Source organism: Sinocyclocheilus anshuiensis, unplaced genomic scaffold (genome assembly GCF_001515605.1).
Source record: "Sinocyclocheilus anshuiensis isolate Anshui unplaced genomic scaffold, SAMN03320099.WGS_v1.1 scaffold962, whole genome shotgun sequence".
In the NCBI taxonomy this organism is placed as follows: Eukaryota; Metazoa; Chordata; class Actinopteri; order Cypriniformes; family Cyprinidae; genus Sinocyclocheilus; species Sinocyclocheilus anshuiensis.
In genome coordinates this window covers 72,069-96,036 of record NW_015537985.1, presented here as the reverse complement: position 1 = coordinate 96,036, position 23,968 = coordinate 72,069, and the positions used below count along the sequence as shown (strand labels likewise).

The 23,968-nt window shown below is 37.8% G+C and overlaps 1 protein-coding gene across 1 annotated transcript in view; it reads right to left on the bottom strand.

The window, feature by feature from the left end:
- Positions 1 to 5,198: 5,198 nt before the first annotated feature.
- Positions 5,199 to 23,968, bottom strand: part of LOC107674402 (glutamate receptor ionotropic, NMDA 3B-like) — a 44,692-nt gene continuing 25,922 nt past the window's right edge. The window contains exons 3-9 of the mRNA XM_016468365.1: positions 20,020 to 21,112; positions 18,871 to 19,016; positions 14,313 to 14,428; positions 10,877 to 11,028; positions 7,297 to 7,461; positions 6,894 to 6,964; positions 5,199 to 5,958 (exon numbers count right to left, since the gene is read on the bottom strand). Coding sequence (XP_016323851.1) covers positions 5,412 to 5,958; positions 6,894 to 6,964; positions 7,297 to 7,461; positions 10,877 to 11,028; positions 14,313 to 14,428; positions 18,871 to 19,016; positions 20,020 to 21,112 — 2,290 coding nt within the window. The 3' untranslated portion in view covers positions 5,199 to 5,411. The remainder of the gene's footprint in view (positions 5,959 to 6,893; positions 6,965 to 7,296; positions 7,462 to 10,876; positions 11,029 to 14,312; positions 14,429 to 18,870; positions 19,017 to 20,019; positions 21,113 to 23,968) is intronic.

Here is a 23,968-nt window from a genome sequence, read left to right as displayed (position 1 = left end):
TTTATATCAGCTGCCAGAAGTAACTGTAGCAGAATTAATATTACCATCAACTAATCTGTTCGTCCAGTGAACATTCAATGTAATTTCACATCAGCTCAATGAAATTATATTTTCGTGGCCATAGAAAATCACTTTCTTACAGTACTAGTGCATTAGAGCATGCAACAAGTTCGGATTGTAAAAGGGACATTTACCACAAGCAGTGACAGAATCATAAACTCATATAATTTGTGCATAATTTTATTAACTAAACACTAACATATAACTGGTCTAACAAACACACACACACACACACACACACACACACACACACACACTCACGCATACATTCAAGTGGATGAATGACACCGTTCGAGAAACCAGAGAATGCAGCTATGGAATATGAGTCAGTTAACCACCTGAGCAGAAACCATCAGCACCGTTTTACAATGGGGTACAGCTTATACTAAACCTCTGTTTCGTTTAGTTCAATGTACGATACTTGCATTGCCTTGGCCGTTGAACAAGCGTTAAATATTCTTAGAACACTAATATGTTGCATAGGTATCAACATATAATATACACTCTCATTTAGATAATCAAAATATGAATTCATAGATAGCAAACATGGTATAGGTGAGGTTACATTAGTGGTTCTATAAGCACACATAAAACAGTTACAATACTCTATACAAGACAGTAATTATCATACACACAATGACCTGGGGATATGCATTTAATTCATAGAAAGTTCTGGGTATGAATTAATGAAATAAGTCCTTTCCGATGGGCAGTATGTGTATGTTTCAAAGTGACTTCCAGTGGGGTGAGGTGAATACCATTGGGCCATAAAAGCTATGTTATTTGGCTGAGGTGTCCTGGCTGCCATGGTAACCAGTGTTCTGAGTGGTTGTTCACAGACATCCCCGGAACCCAGTCTGATTGTTGGGTCTATTGGATTATTTGTTAAATATAACAAATAATATCGTGCCTGATTTGTCCATCCATTACACAATGACACAGTCAAAAGCATCAATATTTAATGCCCTCTGCACTAGGTCTACTCCAAAAACTTTTTTGGTGAGTGAAGCAACACAGTGAAGACAAAGTAAAATAATAGTTTTTAAATGGTTTTAAGTGTAAGAGCAGTTGTTAGCAGAAGTGTTCACAGCATACTTTTGTATATTCCTTTATGTCTGTTTTGTGTGATGTTGAATCACTGGACCAGCTGAGAAAATGTCAAGCTCTGTCTCCGCTATAGGTTGGGTTGAAGGTGATGTTCTTTCACTCAGGCTGAGACGTCTGCAAAGTAAGCATAGATCCGTGCACTGCAGGCTGTCCAGCTAGAACTAGATGAATAGCTGCATGTCATCTGTGTAGCAGACAGTTGAAGAAAAATCAATGTCTCTGGATGATAGATCCAGTGTTGAAGCATACATTCAAAGTTTGCCTTCACATGCCCTGTACATGTGCACCATTCACAAATCTCTTAAAACTAGAATTTAAATTTCTCACTGAGACTTTATTCCTCACAGCCATCTTCTGTCTTTTCACGGCAGATGATATTTCATTAGAACTACACAGGTACTTGCTTTTGGTAAATTATCTATCATGTCATTTGTGCTACAGGCTTTGTATTCTTTGACTATTGTTTCTGAGAAGTACAAGCTGCACATAAAACATGCATTGATATATTTTTCTGAAAAAAACAAACCATTATATAGGCTAAATGAAGGGCAATTTTAGAGTCTCTAACTAAGTTCAGGATGCAAGCAAGGTCTGAGCCCCCTGATTCTTTTTTTCTGTTCAAGTTTTCAGACACGTTGTATAATTATAACTGATGTATAAGCTCAGTTCTATAAGTTTCTCATGACATTCTCTACTGTCTGACTCACTATAGAGATTGAAAAGTGATTAAAAAATACTAAAGTATACACCACAGGAAAGATAATCGAAACCCATTGGTCATTTCTTTCTTCAGCTGAACTACAGTCCCCACCAGGTTCATGTTTTAAATTCTTTATTTAGATTTACGTTAAATAATCACACAAACTTACCTACAGTTGCACTGCTAGCAACCATTTTAAAATGACAGGTAATATTTTTATTAGTATTAAATCTATATTATAAATAATAGATTGAGATTTGAGCTAGCAACTACAGTTATTAATAATGGACACAGATTTTTCTCTTGAGAGCACTCGGTGTCAGGCTGTATGGGGTATGAAGCATCGACATATGGCAGCTCTCGCTCAGGTCATGTTGTGTAAACTGCAGCAGCAGGGTGGCACTACAGCTAAGGGCTACAGCATGAGGCTCACGAGAATGACAGGCAATAATCATAGCGGAGCTACAAAGACAAAAACTGTGACACAATGATCTCATTGATGAATGACCATAGTTGTGACAGATTACATTTTATACTAAAATGTATTTCCTTATTATCCTTATATTGTAATCATCATAATCACAAGCTTATCATTACCTAACATCATTGTGTCTGCTTAATGGAATACATGATGTTTACTAAATATAACTTATCTCATAGCTGTATATTACTGCCATATGGGCATTACTTTGACACATTCATTTCTGAACAGTACTTCCTGACTGTAATATTGAAACACGCATGTGATGCTTCTTTGAAACAAAATTTATTGTAAAAAAGCACTATATAAATAAACTTGAATTTAAGGCTGTTTTAAGGGTTTAAATTAAATTGAGTTTTGTCAGGTATTGTTTCAAAAGTATTTTAGTTACTTTAGTAAAGTACAGCGTCCAAGTTGTTTACCCGTGATCATGATTTAATAATCTTAACATAAAAAAGTAATTTTCTCAAGATCTCGATGTAACAAAATAGTTGTTTTCTTGTGATTGCAACACAACAAAAGTTGTTTTCTTGAGATCTCGATGTAACAAAATAGTTTTTCTCATGATCTTAACATAATTTTCTTTAACTTTAATTAAAGGGGTCATATGATGCTTATTTAAAGATCATTATTTTGTGTATTTGGTGTATCAGAATATGTTGACATGCTTTAATGTTCAAAAAACACATTATTTTTCAAATACTGTACAATATTGTAGGTCCTATATGCCCCGCCTCTCTCAAACGCTTTGTTTTCTACATGCACAATCAGCTTGTAACACTCCAAAGAGAAAGGAAAACTTGAAATCGCATCATATGACCCCTTTAAATCAACCTTCAATTAAACCTGGTAATAATTCACAACTCATTCTAAAGTGTTTGATTGGTAGACACTAGCAGACACTATTTTTCATTTTGCCTTCTTCCCAAATCAGAGTTATGTTACATGGATTCAAACTAAGAATTTAGCCTGAAACACACTTGAGCTCCTAAGGGACTAGTAAGACTAGTAAGGACTGTCAAACACTGACACTAACTTTTTTATCAAACACTTAATACCCAGCCAAGCATGCTCACAAAAAAAGAAAAAAAAAAAAGAAAAACCACAGCAACTCATAACATAATGAGGTCATTGTTCATCAGTGTCCCAGTGGAAACTGGCTGCTCGTCTATCAGTCACAGTCTCCTCCTCAGCCCCCTGACAGTCTCCCTCAGACAGTTTGCTCTAAAAACTTGCTTTGAAGTTCACTCTGAAAATGAATGCGAGAACACCATCATCTTGCAATAGTGGAAGAATTTGACAGCTACAACCAACATTTCAGGCTGTTAACCTAGTTTAACATTGTTTACTAATCACTCATTTGATAAATTTGCCATTGAATCAAGCATAAAAGGTGACAGTCACATATTTTACAGAAATAATAACTAACGGAAATAACTAGTGCAAATTAACTCAAGAGTGACTTCACAAACCAACTGTTGCAAACCAACTGCTAAAAGTGAAACTTTGTTAGTGATTTAACTAATAAATGTTTATTTGAAAATGCTTATTAATAATAGTAAATGCAATAACAAATTTTTTCATCAGACTTCATAACATTTAGATTATATATACGTATGCCTGTGATATTTGAGGATCAAACATCTCAAACAGAATCATATTTTATCACCATTAAAACACACAAGCAAATGATATATTTATTCAAACATTATAAGTGTGGAAAAAGTACACCACAGCAAGACAAGTAACGGTTTAGTTAAAATTGAAAGTTTGGTCCATGGCAGCTTATTTTGGCCAAGAACCGCCCACTCAGACAGGAAAAGTCTACCTGATTGACCTGTAAAACAATCAACCACAGTCCATTTTGTTTTTATGTGGCCTTTTAGGATCACGATTATCTGAAATAGATTATATCATACTAATAGTTACAAATATACGGAGCTCTGCACATGATCGGCAGAGGAAAAAAAGAAGATATTGTGGCCATTAATTGGTTATTAATTGGTTCGCTTGTTGTAGTTAAAACATAGCTATGTTGTACTAATTTGTTTTCTCGTTTTAATTAAAATGAGGGAACAGATCACTTCGATGTGGCCATACTTTAAAATAAGGGAACTAATTAGTACACAGTGGCCACAATTGAACTAAAATGAGGGAATGAAAGCGAAATAAAATGTAATAATTTGCGGGAATGAATTCTTAATTTGTGGCCACGATATCAATTATTTATTCTGTAATTTGAATTCATTTCTGACTATTTTCGCCAATGGTTTTATATGAAACACCTCAAAAATAGCAGAATATGTGTATAGACCCTGAATTTCTGCATGAAATTCTTTGAATATTGTTCTGCTAGTGGATGTCTAGTTAAGTGCCTCAAGCCTCAAATCCTGATGTTATTAACCTTCCAAACTTTTGCAAATCGAGTAATTGGTTCCTCCTCAAAAATGTTAATTGTATCAACCCTTAACTTGACCATGACGACTGATTAAAAAAACCTTTGTGCCTTTATTCCCGGAAGTTGCTAAACACCTGCCAATCAGATCAGAACTGGAGCTGTTATTTTTGCGTGCATATATGTGCATCAGTATCAATATGCATCAGGCGGTCATTGAACGGACTGTGGGTGGTCCATGGGCTTGCCGTCCGAGGCATTGTTGCTTATCCCACTAAGTAATCCCATTGAATTATTTACAAAATGAAGCCATTTTCATGCTGGATGTCTGTGGATGCAGATATTCACCTTGGCCAGCAGTGAATGGTTGCATTAAGTATCTGTTCTCTGTTCAGTTGCCTGGCTTTAATCGAGCACACACACACACACACACACACACACACACACGCACAGATAAATGCTTTCTCTCTGGAGCTGGAAGCCAGCCAGACTGCAGGATTACAAGCTGAATCTCCATCACAGAGTGTTTCATCCATCACTGCAGCACTCCAGCAGTCATTGAGAAAGGAGAAGGCGGAAAACAGCGTGGCGTGACTTCTCAGATGAGAGGATGTCCCTTATCCCCTCATGCCCACTGCCTTTGTGAGTCTCCTGCCACGTACCAAACATCACCTCCCCTTGCTGATGTCTTTGGTCAGGGTGTTGGTGGTGGTAGTTGTGGTGGTGGGATTAGATGCTGAGTTTATTTGAGATTGACCTAGCCGTTGTCTGGCCAGGGTCCGCTGGAGCTCGGCTCGCCTGGCCAGGGCGGCCCTGAGCTGGCCTCGAAACTCCTCGATCCTCCCTTGAAGCTCCCGCAGCTCCTCTTCCCATGGTGTTGAGAGTCCAGAACAGGCCGGGGGTGAGAGCACCAGGCTGAGACTGAGATTAGGACCGCCGTTGGAACACAACTGGGTGGGCGGACTTCCCACCAACCCCCGCCTGCCCCTTTCTGGCCCAGTGGGCAGAGCTTGGAGTTGGTAGCTGTTGAGAGTCTCCAAGTTGAAGTGGACACGCTTGTTATGCTCTTTGGCCTCTTGACCGACCTTGGCGCTCTGATTGTTCCACTTGGTTGTAGAAGTGGAAGGGGAAGTCGAGGAGGTGGGAGGCGGAGGAGAAGAAGTGGAGGGTGGCAGGCGGTGGAGATTACAGTTCTCTGACAGGCACAAGGTGGTACTGAGAGGAAAACACAGCAGCAATCAGTTTTACAAGAGGCAGGGGCACAGCAATTCACAAACAGACCCCACAATCAATGGAAACACAGAGTCTCTTCAATATGCCATTAATGAAACAGTATCTGCTCGCTTTTTACTGGAGAGTACAATATTGATTTTTGTCCTTTGTGTTATAATTTCTTTCTTAGGGGTATTTTTTAACATAACAATAATTGCACACATTAGTTCAAAACAATACTATTTTATTATACACACTATGCAAATGATAGTGTACAGTGTACGCTGGACGTTATCTCAAAATAAAGGGTGATGAGGTGATCCTGTGTCAATCAATCTATGTGACTGGCTAACTGTACATCATACAACTTATTAACCCTATAAATCCTACAGTATCATATTTGATATACAAAATTCTAAGGTCTCTAAATTACATGATCAACATAATCAAAACTTTGCTGAAAACCCGGTTTTGCACATTTTGCACATCTATTACTTGCCTTCTGTTGATTGATTGATAGTTTTTACTTTTTTAAGTAAAAGGCATTTATAGTATATTTTTAGTATCATTTTACAAAAGCCCTCCTTTCAGGTTTTACCCATGTCTTTTAGCTGTGAAATATGTTGAGATTTTTATAAAATAAATGCAAAAATAAGTTTTATATTGTATAGTAATATATAGCCTGATCAAATATAATAATCAACAAAAAACATGCAAACTTTTTAAACATATTTTGTCTAAAGTATCAATAAACTGTTACATTTATATATATACCACAGCATGCCGCTAACTAGCCATCAGAATAGGCCCATTCCAGAATTGCTGTAATTTGACAATAACATTAGTCTAAACTTCAATGAGGAGAATTACTTCATTCCATTGCACTTTTAAGAAAGTGTGGTCATTTGTCAATTTATTACGCAATAATCCTAACTTACCATCTGTCACTACTCTCAAACTCTGATTTCCTCTCATCATCACAACCCATATTTAATGCACGGTGGATTTTCTGTAGAAATAGAAAAAGGACAGAACAACAGTCATATGCAGTATATACATAATCAAATACAATATACGCCTACCACATATACTGTAGCCTACTGACTTGTACTTTCAGCTTCCTAACACTAGAGGGAGTGGATGCACCTGTGTTTATGACAGCAACATGCCTTCTTGAATAAGATCTTGAATAAGATTTAAAAGAGATAAGAGTGAAAAAAGTAATTCCTTTAGTTAACTGGCACTACTTTAGTGTTATCAGCCTTTATACACTGATCTGTTTTTAAAGATTTTTTTTTTAACCATGTTTGTCAGCTGTAGCATTTGGAGGTAGGAGCTCACCTGACTGGTGTGGAGCCAGTATTTGAATCTCTGCTGGTGGCGCAGGTGAGGCAGGATGAATCTGAAGAAAGTGTGCTCTCCCAGCAGAGTGAGTAAAGCACCTGCCACCCCCACACACAACAGCACGAACAGCCCCGAGAAATGCTGGATACCCATCTGCAGAGTCTGCACACACATGAACAACAATAAATAAAAACACACAAGAGAAGATCACAGTGTAATACAGCTCTGCTGCTGACCGCACCTTTTCCCCAGAGAATGCATCATTTTTTTTTAATGCTGCACAACTATTTTCAACACTGTTTTTTGAGCACCAAATCAGCATATTAGAATGATTTCTGAAGCACCATGTGACTTTAAAGCCTGCTAAAAATTCAGCGTTGCATTACAGGAATACATTTCATTTAAAAATATATTAATATACAATACAGTTATTTTAAATTGTAGTAATATTTCTCAATATTAATGGTTTTACTGTATTTTTGATCAAATAAACAGAGCCTTGCTAAGTAATAGACTTTTTTTCAAAAACATTTAAAAAATCTTTCCGACCCCAAATTTTTGAACATTATTGTGTGTTCCATTATTTGTTTATTATTTACTATAGATATTTTTAATTGGCCAATAATGGAAAAAAAGCCTTCTGTTTTTACAGCATCTATCTACCTGAACAAGCAGTCAGGGTTTGGCTCCATTGACAGGCATTTTAAAGAAGTTGATGACAGTTTTCTGATGTAATATATCTTTTTTTTTTGCAAGCAACCTATAAATCACCAATACTTCATTTCATATTACAACAGATGTTTCAAAAGTGCTCGTTTTTCACGTCTTCTTATGTGAATCTTAACGTTTAGCTCTCTCCAGGTATTATAGACCTTCCAGTGCCTGACCCAACGTTATTTTCCCCTCGAGTATTAGAAGCCCCAACATACACAAAGGAATCCATCATTCCCTGCAATGGCTTTGATCTGGAGGGAGAAGGAGTCCTGCTGACTAGAACTAATCACAAATTTATAAAGTATTGCTGTTATAATTGAAATGAAAGTCATCCTGACATGGAGTAGCTGAAAAGGGGAAATATTCCACTTCCTGTCTCTCATATATGTCTCAATATAAGACACTCATTGGTCATCTAACATTGCACACACTGAGACTGCAGTCCCATGTTCACTCCATCACAGTCCTGCTACCTCTTCTGTGAGTGTGTTTATTCTTAACACATAACAGGATTGGCTGCAGCCCTTTATCATGATGTCAGTTTCCAAGAGAGCGTTATAGAAGGGGATAGTGGCTAAATGCACATGCATGCACGCTACTGGCCAGATGAAATGTTCTCTGCACTTCATGTTGGCTGCTCTGATTTCATTAAATTAATGCGGTAACTCTTTACAATAAGGTTCTATACGTTACATTTAAATTTACATTTATTCATTTAGCAGATGCTTTTATCCAAAGCAACTTGCGCAATAGAACAAGTGATTCAACATAGGATGGCATGGCAATAAACACAAGAAGTGCCAGTTGCACAAGATTTCCATTGTCGTTCAAAATAGTAAAAGCTAGGACAGGATGGGAATAAGGGATAGTAAGAGCAAAGAAAAAAAGAAAAGCATAGTTTTTTTTTTTTTTACGAGGATGCAGTTAGATGTTATATGTTAGGATTTATTAATTTTGGTTAATGTTAATTTATATACACATCAATTCATGTTTAACATTTCGAGTTGTAATTAAAATTAATTTATTATGTATTTTGAACACATGAATTATGATGTATTTTGAACACACATGAATTAACACAAGAGTATCTAGGTGGACCAACTTTATATTAAGTATCTTTAATTACTAACATTCACATACTTATATAAAAAATACCTGCATGTGATTACATTTGTAACTAATTTCTTTAATTACATTTGTAATGACGCTAATTGTTAGCATAATGACCCTTGTGAAACAGAAATACACTTTAGCATACTTTACTTATAAAGGAAATAATGGAAACATTTTATAATTTCATTTGCTAACATTAGTTAACTACATTAGTTAACATGAATTAACTTCTACAGCTTTTATTAATATCAGTAAATGTTCATTTAAAAATGTAATCATATATATTTAAAATCAAAAGTTGCATTTGTTAACATTAATTAATGCACTGTGAACTAACAAACAAAACTATGAACAGTTATACTTTTATTAACTAACATTAGCAAAGACCATATTAGCTATGCATTAACTAATGTTAACAAATGGGATTTACTGTAAAGTAATATACTTTAAAATAATATACTTGAACTAAATGTAAACTGTCAAATGTACAGACAGGCATTTATGTTAAACTAAACTTTAATGTCATTTCTATTAAAACTTGTCTGTCATGACGTTTGTTATACGTATGTTATATATATTGGTAATTACACATTTGTAAAGATTAAGTTGCAATTTAGTAAATGTAATATTGGATAACACACTATAATTTAAGATTTGAAGTAAACTACAAGTGCACATTCATTACAATTAAACACACCTCTTTTTTTTACAAGGGTACACCTAATGAATTACCCTTTCTGTAATGCATTACCTTCAATCCTGCTCATGTTAAAAAATATTAAACATACTCCCACACAAAGGCTCAAAGGTACTCTTTTAGACAAACATGTATTTATCGTTGGCTTTATACACTCTGTAGGCACAAAATCCACAGAAGTGCTTTAGCTGTGAACAACAAAGTAATATTAAGGAACAAATTCTGGCATTTGTTTATTCATAATTTATTTATTAATTTATTTTGAGAGTACGCCAAATGCAGCACTTAATGTTGGATTGTTGCTATTCCCCATCTCTTTCAACCCTGCATCTTTGTATCTGGCTACAAACCAAGATGCCGTTTGAAGAATTCTGACAAATTAAATTAAGACTGAATTACGCTAAGGATATAAAATGCTGCTTTTGCATTTGAAGTTCCTTCTATAAACAGCTCTAGAATAAACATTCAAAGAGGACGACTGACTGTGAGGACCTCACGGTCGATCCCGTCCGCTTGTTTGGAGAATTTATTGCACAGCAAAGTAGTGGTTTTACAGCGTGGTGTCTGTGGTGACAGGACAGCTTGGCTCTGGAGCAAGAGAGAGGGAGAATGTGAGATGAGTTCCAGCTGGCACACGGGCCGAAAACAAATGTCATTGCTTGTGCTCATGAAGTCCCTCATTCATAACCACAGCTAGGTAATGAAGCCAGACTGTCCGAGACAATGTCTTACAGGAGCGCTACAACTCATGGGAGGTTATTGACTGAGGCTCCATTGATGGAGTGCGCTGGCGGCTGCTACTCACAGCCTCAGGTGTGCGGGGCGGTACGGCTGACATGAAGCCCTCAGGAATGAAAATGGATTGTGGTGGCCCGACGTCGCTCTGACAGAACGGCTATTAAACTGCAGGAGACAGTAATTCCAAACAAAAGGATTTTTCAGGGGGAAAAGAGCTCAAAGAGGATCTTGGCCAAGGGCAGAAGCCGCTCACTCGCCTGTGAATAAAAACACACACGCACACACATATTCAGACTTTCTTTTTTGATGGCTCACCTCTGTCACAGCAAAAACCCTCTTTCCACAGGGAACCACTTTATACCACTTGTCGTGCAGTATGTCCATGTAACCTTCAGACTTGTAGCGGCTGACATATTCAGACACGTTGCGAGTGAGAGGGGAGTTCTGGGGCAGCCCGATCCCATAACCTGAAAGCACAAACAATAACAAAACAATAACTTTACACATACAGCTCAGCTAGACCACTGAATGCTGTGGGGTTTTGTTAAAAAAAAAAAAAAACTAGTGTCAGAGAACCTTGAGAAGGAACAAACATGCTATTCAGTATGTTAGTCAGCACCTAAAAATTTGTGTACTTATTTAAAGCACAACAAAAGATTATTAAAACATGATGATTTAAATTTTCTTTAAAGAAAAACTTTTAGTTTGACATTATTAAGAAATGTACTAAAAGGAACAGTTCGACCAAAAATTAAAAACTGCTGAAAATTTACCCTCAGGTCATCCAAGATGTAGATAACTTTGTTTCTTCCTGAGAACAGATTTGGAGAAATATAGCATTACATCCCTTGCTCACCAATGGATCCTCTGCAGTGAATGGGTGCCATCAGAATGAGAGTCCAAATAGCTGATAAAAACATCACAATAATCCACAAGTAATCCATGTGACCCAGTTCATCAATTAACATCTTGTGAAATGAAAAGCTTGTTTGAAATAAATTCATCATTAAAGGGTTAGTTCATCCAAAAATTAAAATTAGGCTGTATTTACTCACCCCCGATGCATCCTAGGTGTATATGACTTTCTTCTTTCAGACGAATCCAGTCGGAGTTATATTAAAAATAGTCTTTGATCTTTCAAGCTCTATCGTTATACGTAATAATCACTTGAATCTAGCTTGCGCTCACTGTTGTAAAACCTAGATTCAAGTGATTATTACATTTTGAATATGGATATTCTTCTTACAAAAACGCATCGATTCGCTACAGGAGGCCTTTGTTCACCCCCCGGAGCCGTGTGAGACGGTGCTTTTTATTTCACGTCTTTTGAACCGAAGCACTGCAACACACAGTACAACGATAGAGCTTGAAAGATCAAAGACAATTTTTAATATAACTCCGACTGGATTCGTCTGAAAGAAGAAAGTCATATACACCTAGGATGCATCGGGGGTGAGTAAAAAACAGCCTAATTTTCATTTTCGGGTGAACTAACCCTTTAAGACACTTTTAACTTCAATCTGGTGCTTTTGGCTAAAATATGAGTCCTCTATCCATAATATCGATTTCTCCAGTGAAAAAGTAATCTTGTATGAATCAGGAAAGAAATATGCACAGAGTGTTTACAAGTGAAAACAGTCCAGAACAGTTCTAAACAAATATGTTGGTGGATTTTGATATTAAAGGACAACATTTGATGGACTTTTTCACTGGAGGGAGATATATTATGGATTATGGACTCGTATTTAGTTCAGAAGAAACAGTTTTAAATTTAAACACCATAATGATGGATTTGTTTATTACAAACATGCAGCTTTTCACATCACAAGGCGTTAATTGATGGAGTTGCGTGGACTACTTGTGATGTTTTTATCAGCTGTTTGGACTCTCATTCTGACGGCACCCATTCACTGCAGAGGATCCATTGGTGGGCAAGTGATGTAATGCTAAATCTCCCCAAATATGTTCTGATAAAGAAACAAATTCATATACATATTGGGTGGCCTGTATATTGGATGGAGTACATTTTCAGCAAATTTTTATTTTTGGTTGAACTATTCCTCTGTTAAGAAACAGTCATGAAAGTCTGTTTAATTACTCTTAGTGTAAGTGGCCTTTTATTTCATTAATAATATATTATCTGCCAGTACAGTTTTAAAAAAATGTACTTTTAAGATTTGAAGTACACTATACATGCACATTTAACAAAATTGAGTGCACTTATTTTTAAACCTAATGCATTAAATAATATTAACAAATTGAAATTGACTGTAAGTGTTAACTTCAATCCTGCTAATATTAAAAAGTAACAATTGACAAATGTTTGAGCATGCTCTTTTAGACAAACATATTTATTTGTCTTTGGCTAGAATATCAAAACAACATTACACATACAGCTCAGCTGGTCCAATGGATGCTGTGGGGTTTTGTTAAAGAGACCATCCACATTCTATTTTGAATTGATACCTCTATTATTGATATGTCAGAGAGCCTTGAGAAGGAACAATCATGAATCTTTGGCCCCCTGTGCCAATTCTCTGTAGACAGAGCGTCTGTCATTGCGGCATCTCTGCAGCCGGAGAGATACGAGCTCAACTCTGACATGCACAAATTTCATCAAAGCTCTCGCCTCACCAGCAAACCCACACATCACTCCTGGCAAGCAATCCCTCCCCTCCTTTCAGCACGTGGCACAACATCCCTTGCATCCTGATAAACTTCTGTCCTCTCCTACTGAGTTGTGCTGCTGTATTTTACTCAGTCCTCTACAACCAATAAATGTGTGCTGTTGAACTCTTTGAAGAGGGGGCACCGACGGGCTGCTGGAATATTCTTAATGGAGTGGATCCAGGCAGTCATAAAGTGTGCTGTGTAAACTAATACAATAAGGGATTTTCCAGCAGCGTTAAAAAGACATGGTCCACTCTGAAGAGACAGTTTTTACTGAAGGGCGTTCTTTTAATTTGAGCAAAGCCTGTGAATTGAACTGATGCCTGTGGGGAAAGTCAAAAGTACCGTAATTCAGTACCAAGCCACGAGGACCAAGTTCCCAAAAAATTGGGAAAAATTATTTTTTAAAAAGATACCAGTTCAGTAGTATTTCAATAGTTGATACCAGTGAAATTTTCACAATTCTCAAGACCAATTTCCAAAAAACTGATATGCTACTGAACACACTTTTTATTTTGACAACCTTAGATGCCAGTTTTTCACCTGCATGGTTTGATTAAGCACCTTGCTGTTTACAGGTTTTACAGACCTTGTCAGGGCTGTCCATTTCAGGCCAGCAGACGTGATAGTGATGGTTTAGCCTTGATCATCTATCTAATAAAAAGCTGGCTCAAAGGCATAAGGGAAGCTTTTGGCAGATAGCAGGGAAAATTCCTATGCATGCAGTAGGAGATAACATCCGGATGAGAGGTGCGGACATGCCTGGGTGACTGCCATGAAACCCATGTACACCCTGTAATAGCTTTCTCTTATGAAATGACATATGTCAAACTTGACTTGCTTGATTTGGAGGTAATTACAACAGCCTTGAGGTGAATTCATGGATGGGTCTTAATGCAGGGGTGAATTCTAATAGTGTATCTGTAGAAAGTGTTAGAAACAAGTGTTAGGAAGTGTTAGAAGCCCTTTCAAAGAACAACTTCACAGTTTTTTGTAAGCTAATATAATTCAATGTGGCATGGCCAGAGGTGCTAGACTCCTTAAAGAAAGCAATATGTCTCAGTGGCACAGGGGTCCTTACCTTCAATTGCAAACGGTTTTCCTACAGTCAGGAGTTTGCAGTCTGCATCTATAGACACCTCGTAGTCCAGCAAAGCTTTATCCATGATGAAGGCATCTAGCTGAGGGGGATCTGTCCTTCAACACACAGAGGAAGATAGTCAGAGATAAACAAAACAGACACTGCCAGCCAAACTTATGCTAATTGCTATACTGACTTTAAAAGTTGATTACAATAAGCCTGAACTAAACCCTGTAGCTATAAACTGCTTAAATCTTCTGGATTTGGTCAGATTTACTGAATAGAAAGTGCTTTTTTTGTGTACTATGTGTGTAACTTTCCCCCCAGACATCTTATTTCAAACAATCTTTGAGTAGTTTGCTCCAGTATTTTGTTTCTTTATAGAAGCTTACATTGCAAAGATTGTTTCCATAAAGAGGTTTATAGTGTAACATATTAATAAGGACAGCAAAATAAATACACACTGCTTTAGCTAATAACAATGGCTAATAATAGTGTTCAATGAAGCCAATTACAAAAATTCTGCATGGGTTACATCATCCCAAAAATAAAAAAAGAATAATTCCCAAATCAAAAACAAAAACATGGTCAAAAACCATGCAAGTTTTAGCTTTCCCAAGCAGCCTTTAGAGTGAAGCCTGGATTGTTTCCACTCATCTAGTTATCACAGACCTGCACTTTTCAACGTCTGCCCTCCTAGAGCTCTAGACTCTGATAGAAGAGGGCTAAATTGATCCCGCGTAGGCTTGTTCCTCTCACATTGCGTAATTAGTAATTAATTAGTTTTCTTAACCTTATAGCCAATTCAGAAGCTGCAGCTGACACTAATGTTTTTTCAATAATGACAGACGTTGAACCAGGAAAGTTGTGAATTTTTTTTTTTTTGTAACACAACAAATGCTCTCTATGTTCCTTATGATTTGCTTTGTACGTGCGTGTTTGTGGTTGATGCCTGGGAACCATGGTGATTCATTTCTTAAAAGCATTGCACAAAGAATAGCCATGCTCTCAGAGTTTTGCCATTGTGTTTAATTCAATGGAGGCACTGACAGCCCACATTTCTATTTTGAGTTGTTATCACGGAACTGGCAGGCTGCTCTATAGTTCAACGCTTATGGCAAGTTAAGCAACAAAGGGACATTGATGAAACAGTCTGTCTCCGCTTCCAATAAACATTTTAGTGAGAAATATAGAATTTTCAGATTGTTTTGAGAGATAGACCTCTCTCTGATATTTTTGGGCCAAATGGCTGGATTATGACAAGTGTTGATTTTCACCAGGGCTGGGTCATAAATACAGGACACGTCTTAACACCAGGACTCGAGTGATGACAAGTTTGATTTAGTTTTACTGAACGCCTTCACCTTTTCCACAGTATTACTCAAGTACTACCACTCTTTCTAACCCCAATGACTTTTCATTTATTTACACTTGTTGCCATGGAAGTGACTGGTACAGTACCAGTACTATTAAAATGTGAGGTTTATAAAAATGACAGATGGTTGGGTGTGAAATTAGTCAAAAGATGATGTTTGGAAAAATGTCTCAGTGTTGTTTTTGTCCATACAATGAAAGTCATTGGGGTCCTATGTTGTTTTGGGGTACTGGTGTTCATTGTATGGACAAAAACACTTGAAACACTCTTCAGAATATCTTCTTTTGTGTGCCACTTAAGAATGTAAAAGGTTTGGAATGGCATGAGGTTGAGTAAATGATGACAGAACTTTAATTTGTGAGTGAACTTCCCTTTATTACTTTAGGGAAAGGTTAGGGATTTGAACAAAAACTACTTTAAGCATAAGCAAAAGTAATAGTGATGGTTGATTTTGCAGGCCGGCTAAGGTAGATCAGCTTTAAGTTGGTCCGAACATGCTTTAAACCAATGGTTACCATTTGTTCCTGGAGCCTCACCAACACTGCACATTTTGCATGTCTCCGTTATCAAACTCACTTGATTCAGGTCCTGAAATGGGACAAATTTGGGACAATGGCCAAAAAATGGGACAATGGAACATGCAAAATGCGCAGTGTTGGTGGGGCTCCAGGAATGTGGTTTGGAATGGGAACCATTGGTTTAAAGCATGTTCGGACCAGCTTGGTTGGGAACTGCTGCTTTAAAGGGGTCCTATTATGCTTTTTCACTATTTCTACTTTAGTTAGTCTGTAATGTTGCTGTTTGAGCATAAAAAAGATCTGCAAAGTTATAAAGCTCAAAGTCCAATTCAAAAGGAGATATTTTATTTAACAGAAATCACTTCTCAAAAACTACAACAAACGACTGATATCACAAATACCGACGAATGGGAGACCTGGTTGAGCTGCACTAGAGAAGGCAACGAGAGTTATCACTGTGTCGGAGACACGCTAGCTTTCTCAAGGCAGACGAACTTCGAGTGGTTACAATCATCCGGGTTTAAATCGCGCTCAAATTGATTTGATATTGACGCAATATTTACACTGAAGCTCGCAGGTGGCTATGGTAAGGGGCGTGACATTTCCCGACCAGGCGCCGAGTGGAGCCAATCACAACACACACTGGCCCAGCTAACCAATCATAGCACATTTCATATTTCAGAAGGCGGGCCTTCATTTGATACAGGAACTATTCGAGCCGTTCATGCCAGACTGGGGAGAGAGGTGTTGTAATAATGTAAAATATGTGAAAAATAATGTGTTTTTCGAACAACCTAGTATGAGAGCCTGTTCTAGTACACCCCCAAAACAAAATCAAGACTTTGTAAATGAGCATAATAGGACCCCTTTAAAAAACAAAAGCCCTAGAGCGTGACATATCCTGTTTGTTGTTTATCTCTGAAGAAATTGAATTCTCAATGTCTAGTGTGAGGCGATGCTTGCTCATCAGCTGACCTCCATTTTACCTCAAGTGTGACAGAAAATAAAGTGAAGGAAAATTTTGCAGGATCAAACTAAGCCTCTTATGCAACGTATTTTAACAGGGGGGAAAAAACTGTCCGGATGCTTGTCCTAAAAAAATCTCATCCCCAAGGATGGCTCCCAACTATGGCTGCGATCTCAACTCAAAAATGCTGACCATGCAAGGTGTCTCCTGTGAATGGAACAGAAGGATTTCTGACATGGAAGAAAACCGCTGTCAGTCATAAAAGACAGGAAGGCCAAAGCAAAACACTGTACTATGTGGGAGCCTGAATCTGAGGATGAATCGCTGTGTGTGTGTGTGTGCTTGCGCAGGCCTGTAAGCGAATGCTTGCCGGGGAGTTATCTGTTGTCTCAGAAGAAAACCTTTGGCCTCATTCAGCAAGTTTTGATTTGACTTGAGAGTGACTGCCTCTCTTCTCAGCTTGGAGTCTGCAGCAGTCCCTGTTCTTTCAGGGATGAATGGAAATAGAGACTACAGACAGAAAGCCTGGAGAGCAGACACTTGTTGCTGTCGACTCCGTCTGTTTAAATCGAGTGAGCTGGATGGTGCGCATAATTCCTCATGAAAGAGGAATAATATTGACTGTGCATCATACAAAACAGATCCACAGCGGTATCAACAGCTCTTAAAAACTGATTGTTGGCCTCTTATTGTGACCCTATTTATTGTTGTAGTATACGCCTGAAGCTTTGGGCTGCTTGTTGTCTGTGTCTCCAGCAACACTATGCAATTACCAAGCTCTATTTCTCTTCAGGCTTTTTTCAAGATGCCTATCTCCTGTTAAAGCTTTATTTGTTTTCTTCATGTTGTGCTCAGGGCTTGAATTGAGGGGGGATGCCATCCCCCTTGTTGAAAAAAAAATGACAAAAAGCATCCCCTCAGTAAAACCACCATCCCCCATTCCATCTCCTATTAGATGAATAATGTTGTATATTATGTAAATTATGTAAAACATATGCAAATGAAATATAAACATTCCCTTATTATGATAATTTACAAACTAAATAATGGCGATTGGCCAATCAGAACTCAATATTGTAACGAACATCATTTTTCCACGCAAAATGTTTCAAAGGCACAACTTTTGACGTTCTTCAGAAAGACAACAGAAGGAATGATATTTTATTGATTAGAGTTTAAAGACATTCCCCTGACATAATGTTTTGTATGTGTGACTGTGAGGGACGGAGAGATATTTATCACACCAGCAAGAGTGCTTTCCTGAATGTCAGCACGTGTGCGCGATCACAGATATGCTATTAATTTTATGCAACAGTGCAGAGCAACACTGCGGTGCTTTGTTCCTGAATGAATCTGCTTTTGAACGAATCAATTGAGCCAATGATTCACCAAAGACTGAAAAATCTGTTTACAATTCGACCACTGGTTGCGCTCCTGCTCAGCACCACTTGATTTTATTGAGTTAAAATAATGTGAATGTGTTTACATGAGTGCGGGTTTTTAAGAAGATATCTTTTTAAATACACTTTATTGCAAGTGTTTTTCATTCAAACTAAAAAGGCTGTTTAGAAATTCAGTTTGATCATTAGATTTACCTCTCTCTCTCTCTCTTACCGCTATCTTTTCACTGGACTTTCCACCACTGGTATGTTCAAGAGATTGTTATCTTTTGTTTCTCTCCTGGGTCTAAACACTTACTTGAGTGTAGAGACTCCATCCGGAGTGGTGGGCTTGTTGAAGCGCCTCATGTACTCGTGCATCTCAGGAAAGCTCTTTTTCACATAGTCCTCAGCACTGCTCTCTCGAACTGTGCCGAAGCGAAACCCCAGAGACGGGTGATGGAGCTTGAAAAGAGCAATGAAACATGAATTGATTGTGTGAGAAATGTTTAAAAATATAATCCCAGCACAAAAATGTACCAGAAAAGTTCCATGGTACTACCATCGTTTTCTAAACCATAGTGCAACCGTTTTTTTTTTTTTTTTGGAAGAAATTAAAATAAGACTTTTATTTAGCAAGGATGCATTAAATTGATCAAAAGTGTCTATAAAGACTTTTGTCCAAAAATGTCTTACAAATAAATGCTGTTCTTATGCACTTTCTATTCATCAAAGAATCCTGAAAAAATGTAAAATTTATTGAAAAACAAAACAGTTGCAATAAAATTTTACAATATTACTCTTTTTACTGTATTTTCAAATAAATGTATAATTTTACTTGCAAATATACAGTACAGTGAAAAGTTTTAGGCACTTGTGTAAAAACGCTGTAAAGTAAGGATGCTTTCAAAAATAATGTCACAAATATAATTTATTTATCAATTAACTTCTACTGACTAAATCAAATCAACATTTGGTGTGACCACCCTTTGTGTTTTAAACAGCTTTTTGTCCTTGGTACACCTGCGCATTGTTTTTCAGGTAGCTTTGCAGACAGGTTTCTTGAAGTGTCTTGACGATGTTGAAACAGTTCTTCTGGATTTAGTCTTTCTCACTTTTTTTATGTTTCTTCTTGTCATTCCAGACAGACTGGATGATGCTGAGATCAGATCTCTGTGTGGAGCACTGGCTGTTGTCAGACTCTTATGGATACAAAAATCCCAATGGATTATTACAATTAAAAGGCAAAAAGATTATTTTTGAATAATATGGATTATTACAATTAAAAGGCTTTTTTTTTGCTGTCGTTGGTAAACATACTAATGGCCTAAGACTTTTGCACAGCAGTGTATATGTACAACTTTTTTTAGTAGGATACATATTACAACACAGTTTAAATAAATCACTGAACAAAAATATTTGTGTATTTTACCTCTTCAGTAATTTAGGATGAAATGCAGTGTTTTACCTTGACATCATGAATCCCTGACACCTCCTCAAAGGTCTTCTCCCCCACCATGACAGCTGCTAGGTTGGCTGTGTAACTGGACAGAACCAGCAGGCAAAATATGGCCCAAAGGTTCATGAGGAAGCGGCCCGTCCAGCACTTCGGAGTTTTACTGGCAACGGTCCGGCCAAACAGGATGGCGTAGCAGAGGTTCAGGGCAGACGAATAAGAAAAGACCCTGATGCGGTTGCGTCCGTGCGGAGTCATGCCAAACGGACTGTTCCACTCGTAAAGGGTGATGAAAAGAGCAGTGATATGCAGTGCCACAAAGATGCCCACCCACATGGACCAGTGAAGCGGCCACATGAAGGCACCGATGGGTGCAGCCGTGTCCTTGCTGCGCACCAGGATCCCCAGACTGGTGGAGAAGAAGGGGCTGGTGAAGTCTATCACTCGGCTTCGAGCGGAGTTGATGCTAAAGCTGGTGACGGCCATATCCGCCCTGCCACTGAGCAGGTCGCCCACCAACCCAGTCCATCTACCTCCTTTCCATGCCCCATACTTTCCATCGCCTACGATGTAAAGGTCAAACTGGAAGTGCATGTCCTCAGCTAACTTCTCCAGCAGGTCGATGCAGTATCCATAGCAGCATTTCCGCATGTCATTTGGCAATGAACTGCTGTTGGTTTGCTCCAGCTCTCTGAACAGCTGGTTGAGGACTTCTGAGCTGTTGGTTTGAGGGTCAAGGCACAGTTGACCTGCCGGACATTGGCCCTCTTCGTCCACCTCCCGTGTGAACACAAATGGGTGCTCGACCAAGGTCACGACCCGCAATCTGCTCCCCACCACTGGGAGTCCTGCTTGCCAGCGGCCGCCGGGCCTGATCTCTGGGCCGTCCTCCCGGTGGTGTTGGGCAATGCCTGGCCACAGGCCCTGTTCTTCCAATTCCAGATGGCCCGACTGCCAGCTTGCCACGGTCACCCAACTTGGCTGGCCCAGAGGGTCTCGCTGTAGACTCCATATGTGGAAGCGCTGGGAGGTAAGGACCCTGGAGAGGGAGCGCTGCACTCGCACCGGGCCTGTCAGCCCCGTGAAAGAAGTGTTCGACAAGAACCTGAGCACAGCAGGGACATGAGCATTGTGAGGGGAATATATATGCATCCAGCAAAAGCAAAGACAGTGATGAGATGACAGAGCAAAAAATTCTGCTGAATCTCTAGCGAACTGAATCCTACACATGAGCCAAGGGAGGTAACTAGTGAAAACAAGTGAAAGGAATCAAAGTAGTGTACAAAAGTGATACTAGATAGGAAATAGAGCAAGGAGTGAAAATAAAAAGCAATTTTAGTTATTTTAAGTTAATATACGGTTAATATTATTGATTATTTATGATTTATTTTAATTGGTTTATATGGATTAAGTAGAGTAATTCCAGTGTTGTTGACACTGTATCAAATATAACACAATAGGCTTTTGAGGAGCGTTTATTTGTACATCTCTCAATCATCATTGTATTGGACTATCATTATATGTTTTTCCAACCACAATAAAAACTACAGAGCTTTGATCATAAAACTAAGAATTTAAAGACAAAGACATATTATTGGGAGATATAGACTGACAACTGATATTTATATGCCTTTTTTTTTGTAAGTAGTCTGCTATAATGTTATAAAAATCTAATTGATTTAACTTACAAGCTGTCAGAATTTATCTTACTTTTTGTCCATATAAATAACAGCAACTGCACCAAATTGCGTCTTTTTGAACAGTTTGGGCCTCTGAATAAAACTGAGGATTTTTTTCCTTCTTAAGTATGACCTCCATATTCTCCTATATATCATACTATATGAGTCATAAAGCCTGATCAAATATGATACACAACAACAACAACAACAAAAAGCACATATCCAAACTTTTTTTTAGATTTTGTCTAAAGTTTCAATATACTGTTCCATAAAAAAAAAAAAAATAATTATTATTTAATATTTCAGGAATTTATAGGTGATTCATTCAGAACCAATTCGTTTTTGTGGGTGTTTTACAAAACTTTTACATAAATTACATTTATCAAAACAAGACCAACTAAAAGTAAAAAATGTCAGCCTTGTGTGAAAATGTTATTTGCTCTGTCGATCGCATGCTTAAGCAGCACGGGTTTGCACTCAGCGCTCAGGGAATCTGCATCTCACAGGCATGGCACGTTTTGTTGAATGACCACAGAGAACAGCCTCTGATTCACAACACGTGCTTACAAATGCAGACGTAAGGTGCAGTTTACCATTTTTTGTGTAACTGATGATTTAAATCCATCACTGTATGAGTGACAGAATATGTGGAACACTAAATCCATGAAGCAAACAATATGGCCATTAATAAAGAATCTTCATTGCTTCATAAAAAAATAAAAAAATATAAAAAAAAATAATATATATATATATATTTAGGGAGATAACAGAAGTTGAAGTTAATATTTCTTGTGCAAACTCTGTTTTGAATTTCAATAGGGCTGAATAGATTCAGGACCTTGGACAGAGACACTGCAGTCGACGCTACTCTCCAGAACGTCTGTTCACGCACAGTGAATGCCATGGTTGGTTAAAGCTGCCTAATTGATTTGCCCATTCAAATATCTGAGGGAGGACAAATGGCTGCAAGTGACATTTAAAAGTCACTTTTGAAAGTATTTACTCAGTTAAAGGCATCTTAGATGGTATTTGAGAGAATACAGTCAAAGTGTCATTATACACACACATGCATGTATATATTTAAGAAAATATGTTTTGTTTATATATAAAATATTCATATTTATACATAATATAAATTATATTTGAATATATATATATATATATATATATAAGGATTATAAATAAGGATTTGAACCCAGGTCCCGTTGCATACTAAATGAAAATTACACCTCTAGACGATCTTGTCTCACTGTCATAGAAAGAAGTGCCACAACTGTCACTTAGTGCCCTCGGAAATAAAAATTTAGTGCATGGTGTGTCTGCTAAGATTTCAATGATTATTTCTTATTCAAGAGCACCAGCTATGTATATATTCAAAGCAGGATAAAAGAATAAGAACAGAAGAAGATATAAATCACTCTTGAAGCACACTGAAGTTCAAGGCTTTCTTCAAAGGCATATGGACAGAAGGGCAGGATTATGACCTGAGTAACCTGAATCACACTAAATCTTTTCAACCAATATATGACCTTTGACAGCCTGTGTGTTTAACTGCTGAGCTGCCACCATATCAGTTCTGTTAACATCCATCAGAGAGTAGTAAACAAACAAATTAATAAATATAGCATGGTTTATAGGTGAATAACCCTCTATGCCGCTCCGGATATTATACTCTTGTGCTGCTCTGATCACATAATTGTGATTCCTTACACAGCCTAGCCACACTGCTTTTATGGCAGAATGTATGCCATGGATTAGTTCAATGATCGATTTTTGTCAATAAATCAGCTGGGGATGTAGAGTAGTCAAAGGGCTGCTGGGCAATATCTGGGTCACAGAGGGAAGATGAAAAATCCCAAATGAAAGAGGCTTGTGATGTGTGGCTAAATGAGACCGTAAATGATATGCACTCTGTGTGACCATAACTGCACACTTCCATTAAAACAGAGCAGAACAGAGAAAATAAAAGCAGAAAAAAATTGATTGCCTGGATCATTCATTTCTCCTGATAGCCCTGAGTTTGACCCGTTGAGAACACTTGATCTGATGAAAGCAGAAGTTAAAAGACAAGAGATAATGTGTTAGCAATTGCAACAAAGCTGATTTCCTTACTGAGATTTCTTTCCGTGTGACTATTATTAAATGTTCAGAAAGCATTAGCACAGCAGAGCAACAATAATCCCTGTGTGTGTTGTGTTGTTTTCAGATTCTCACATGGAGTGTGTTTAGACCTACTGCTCGAGTGCTACACTCATTTCTCAAAGCAAATAGATTTCTTAATA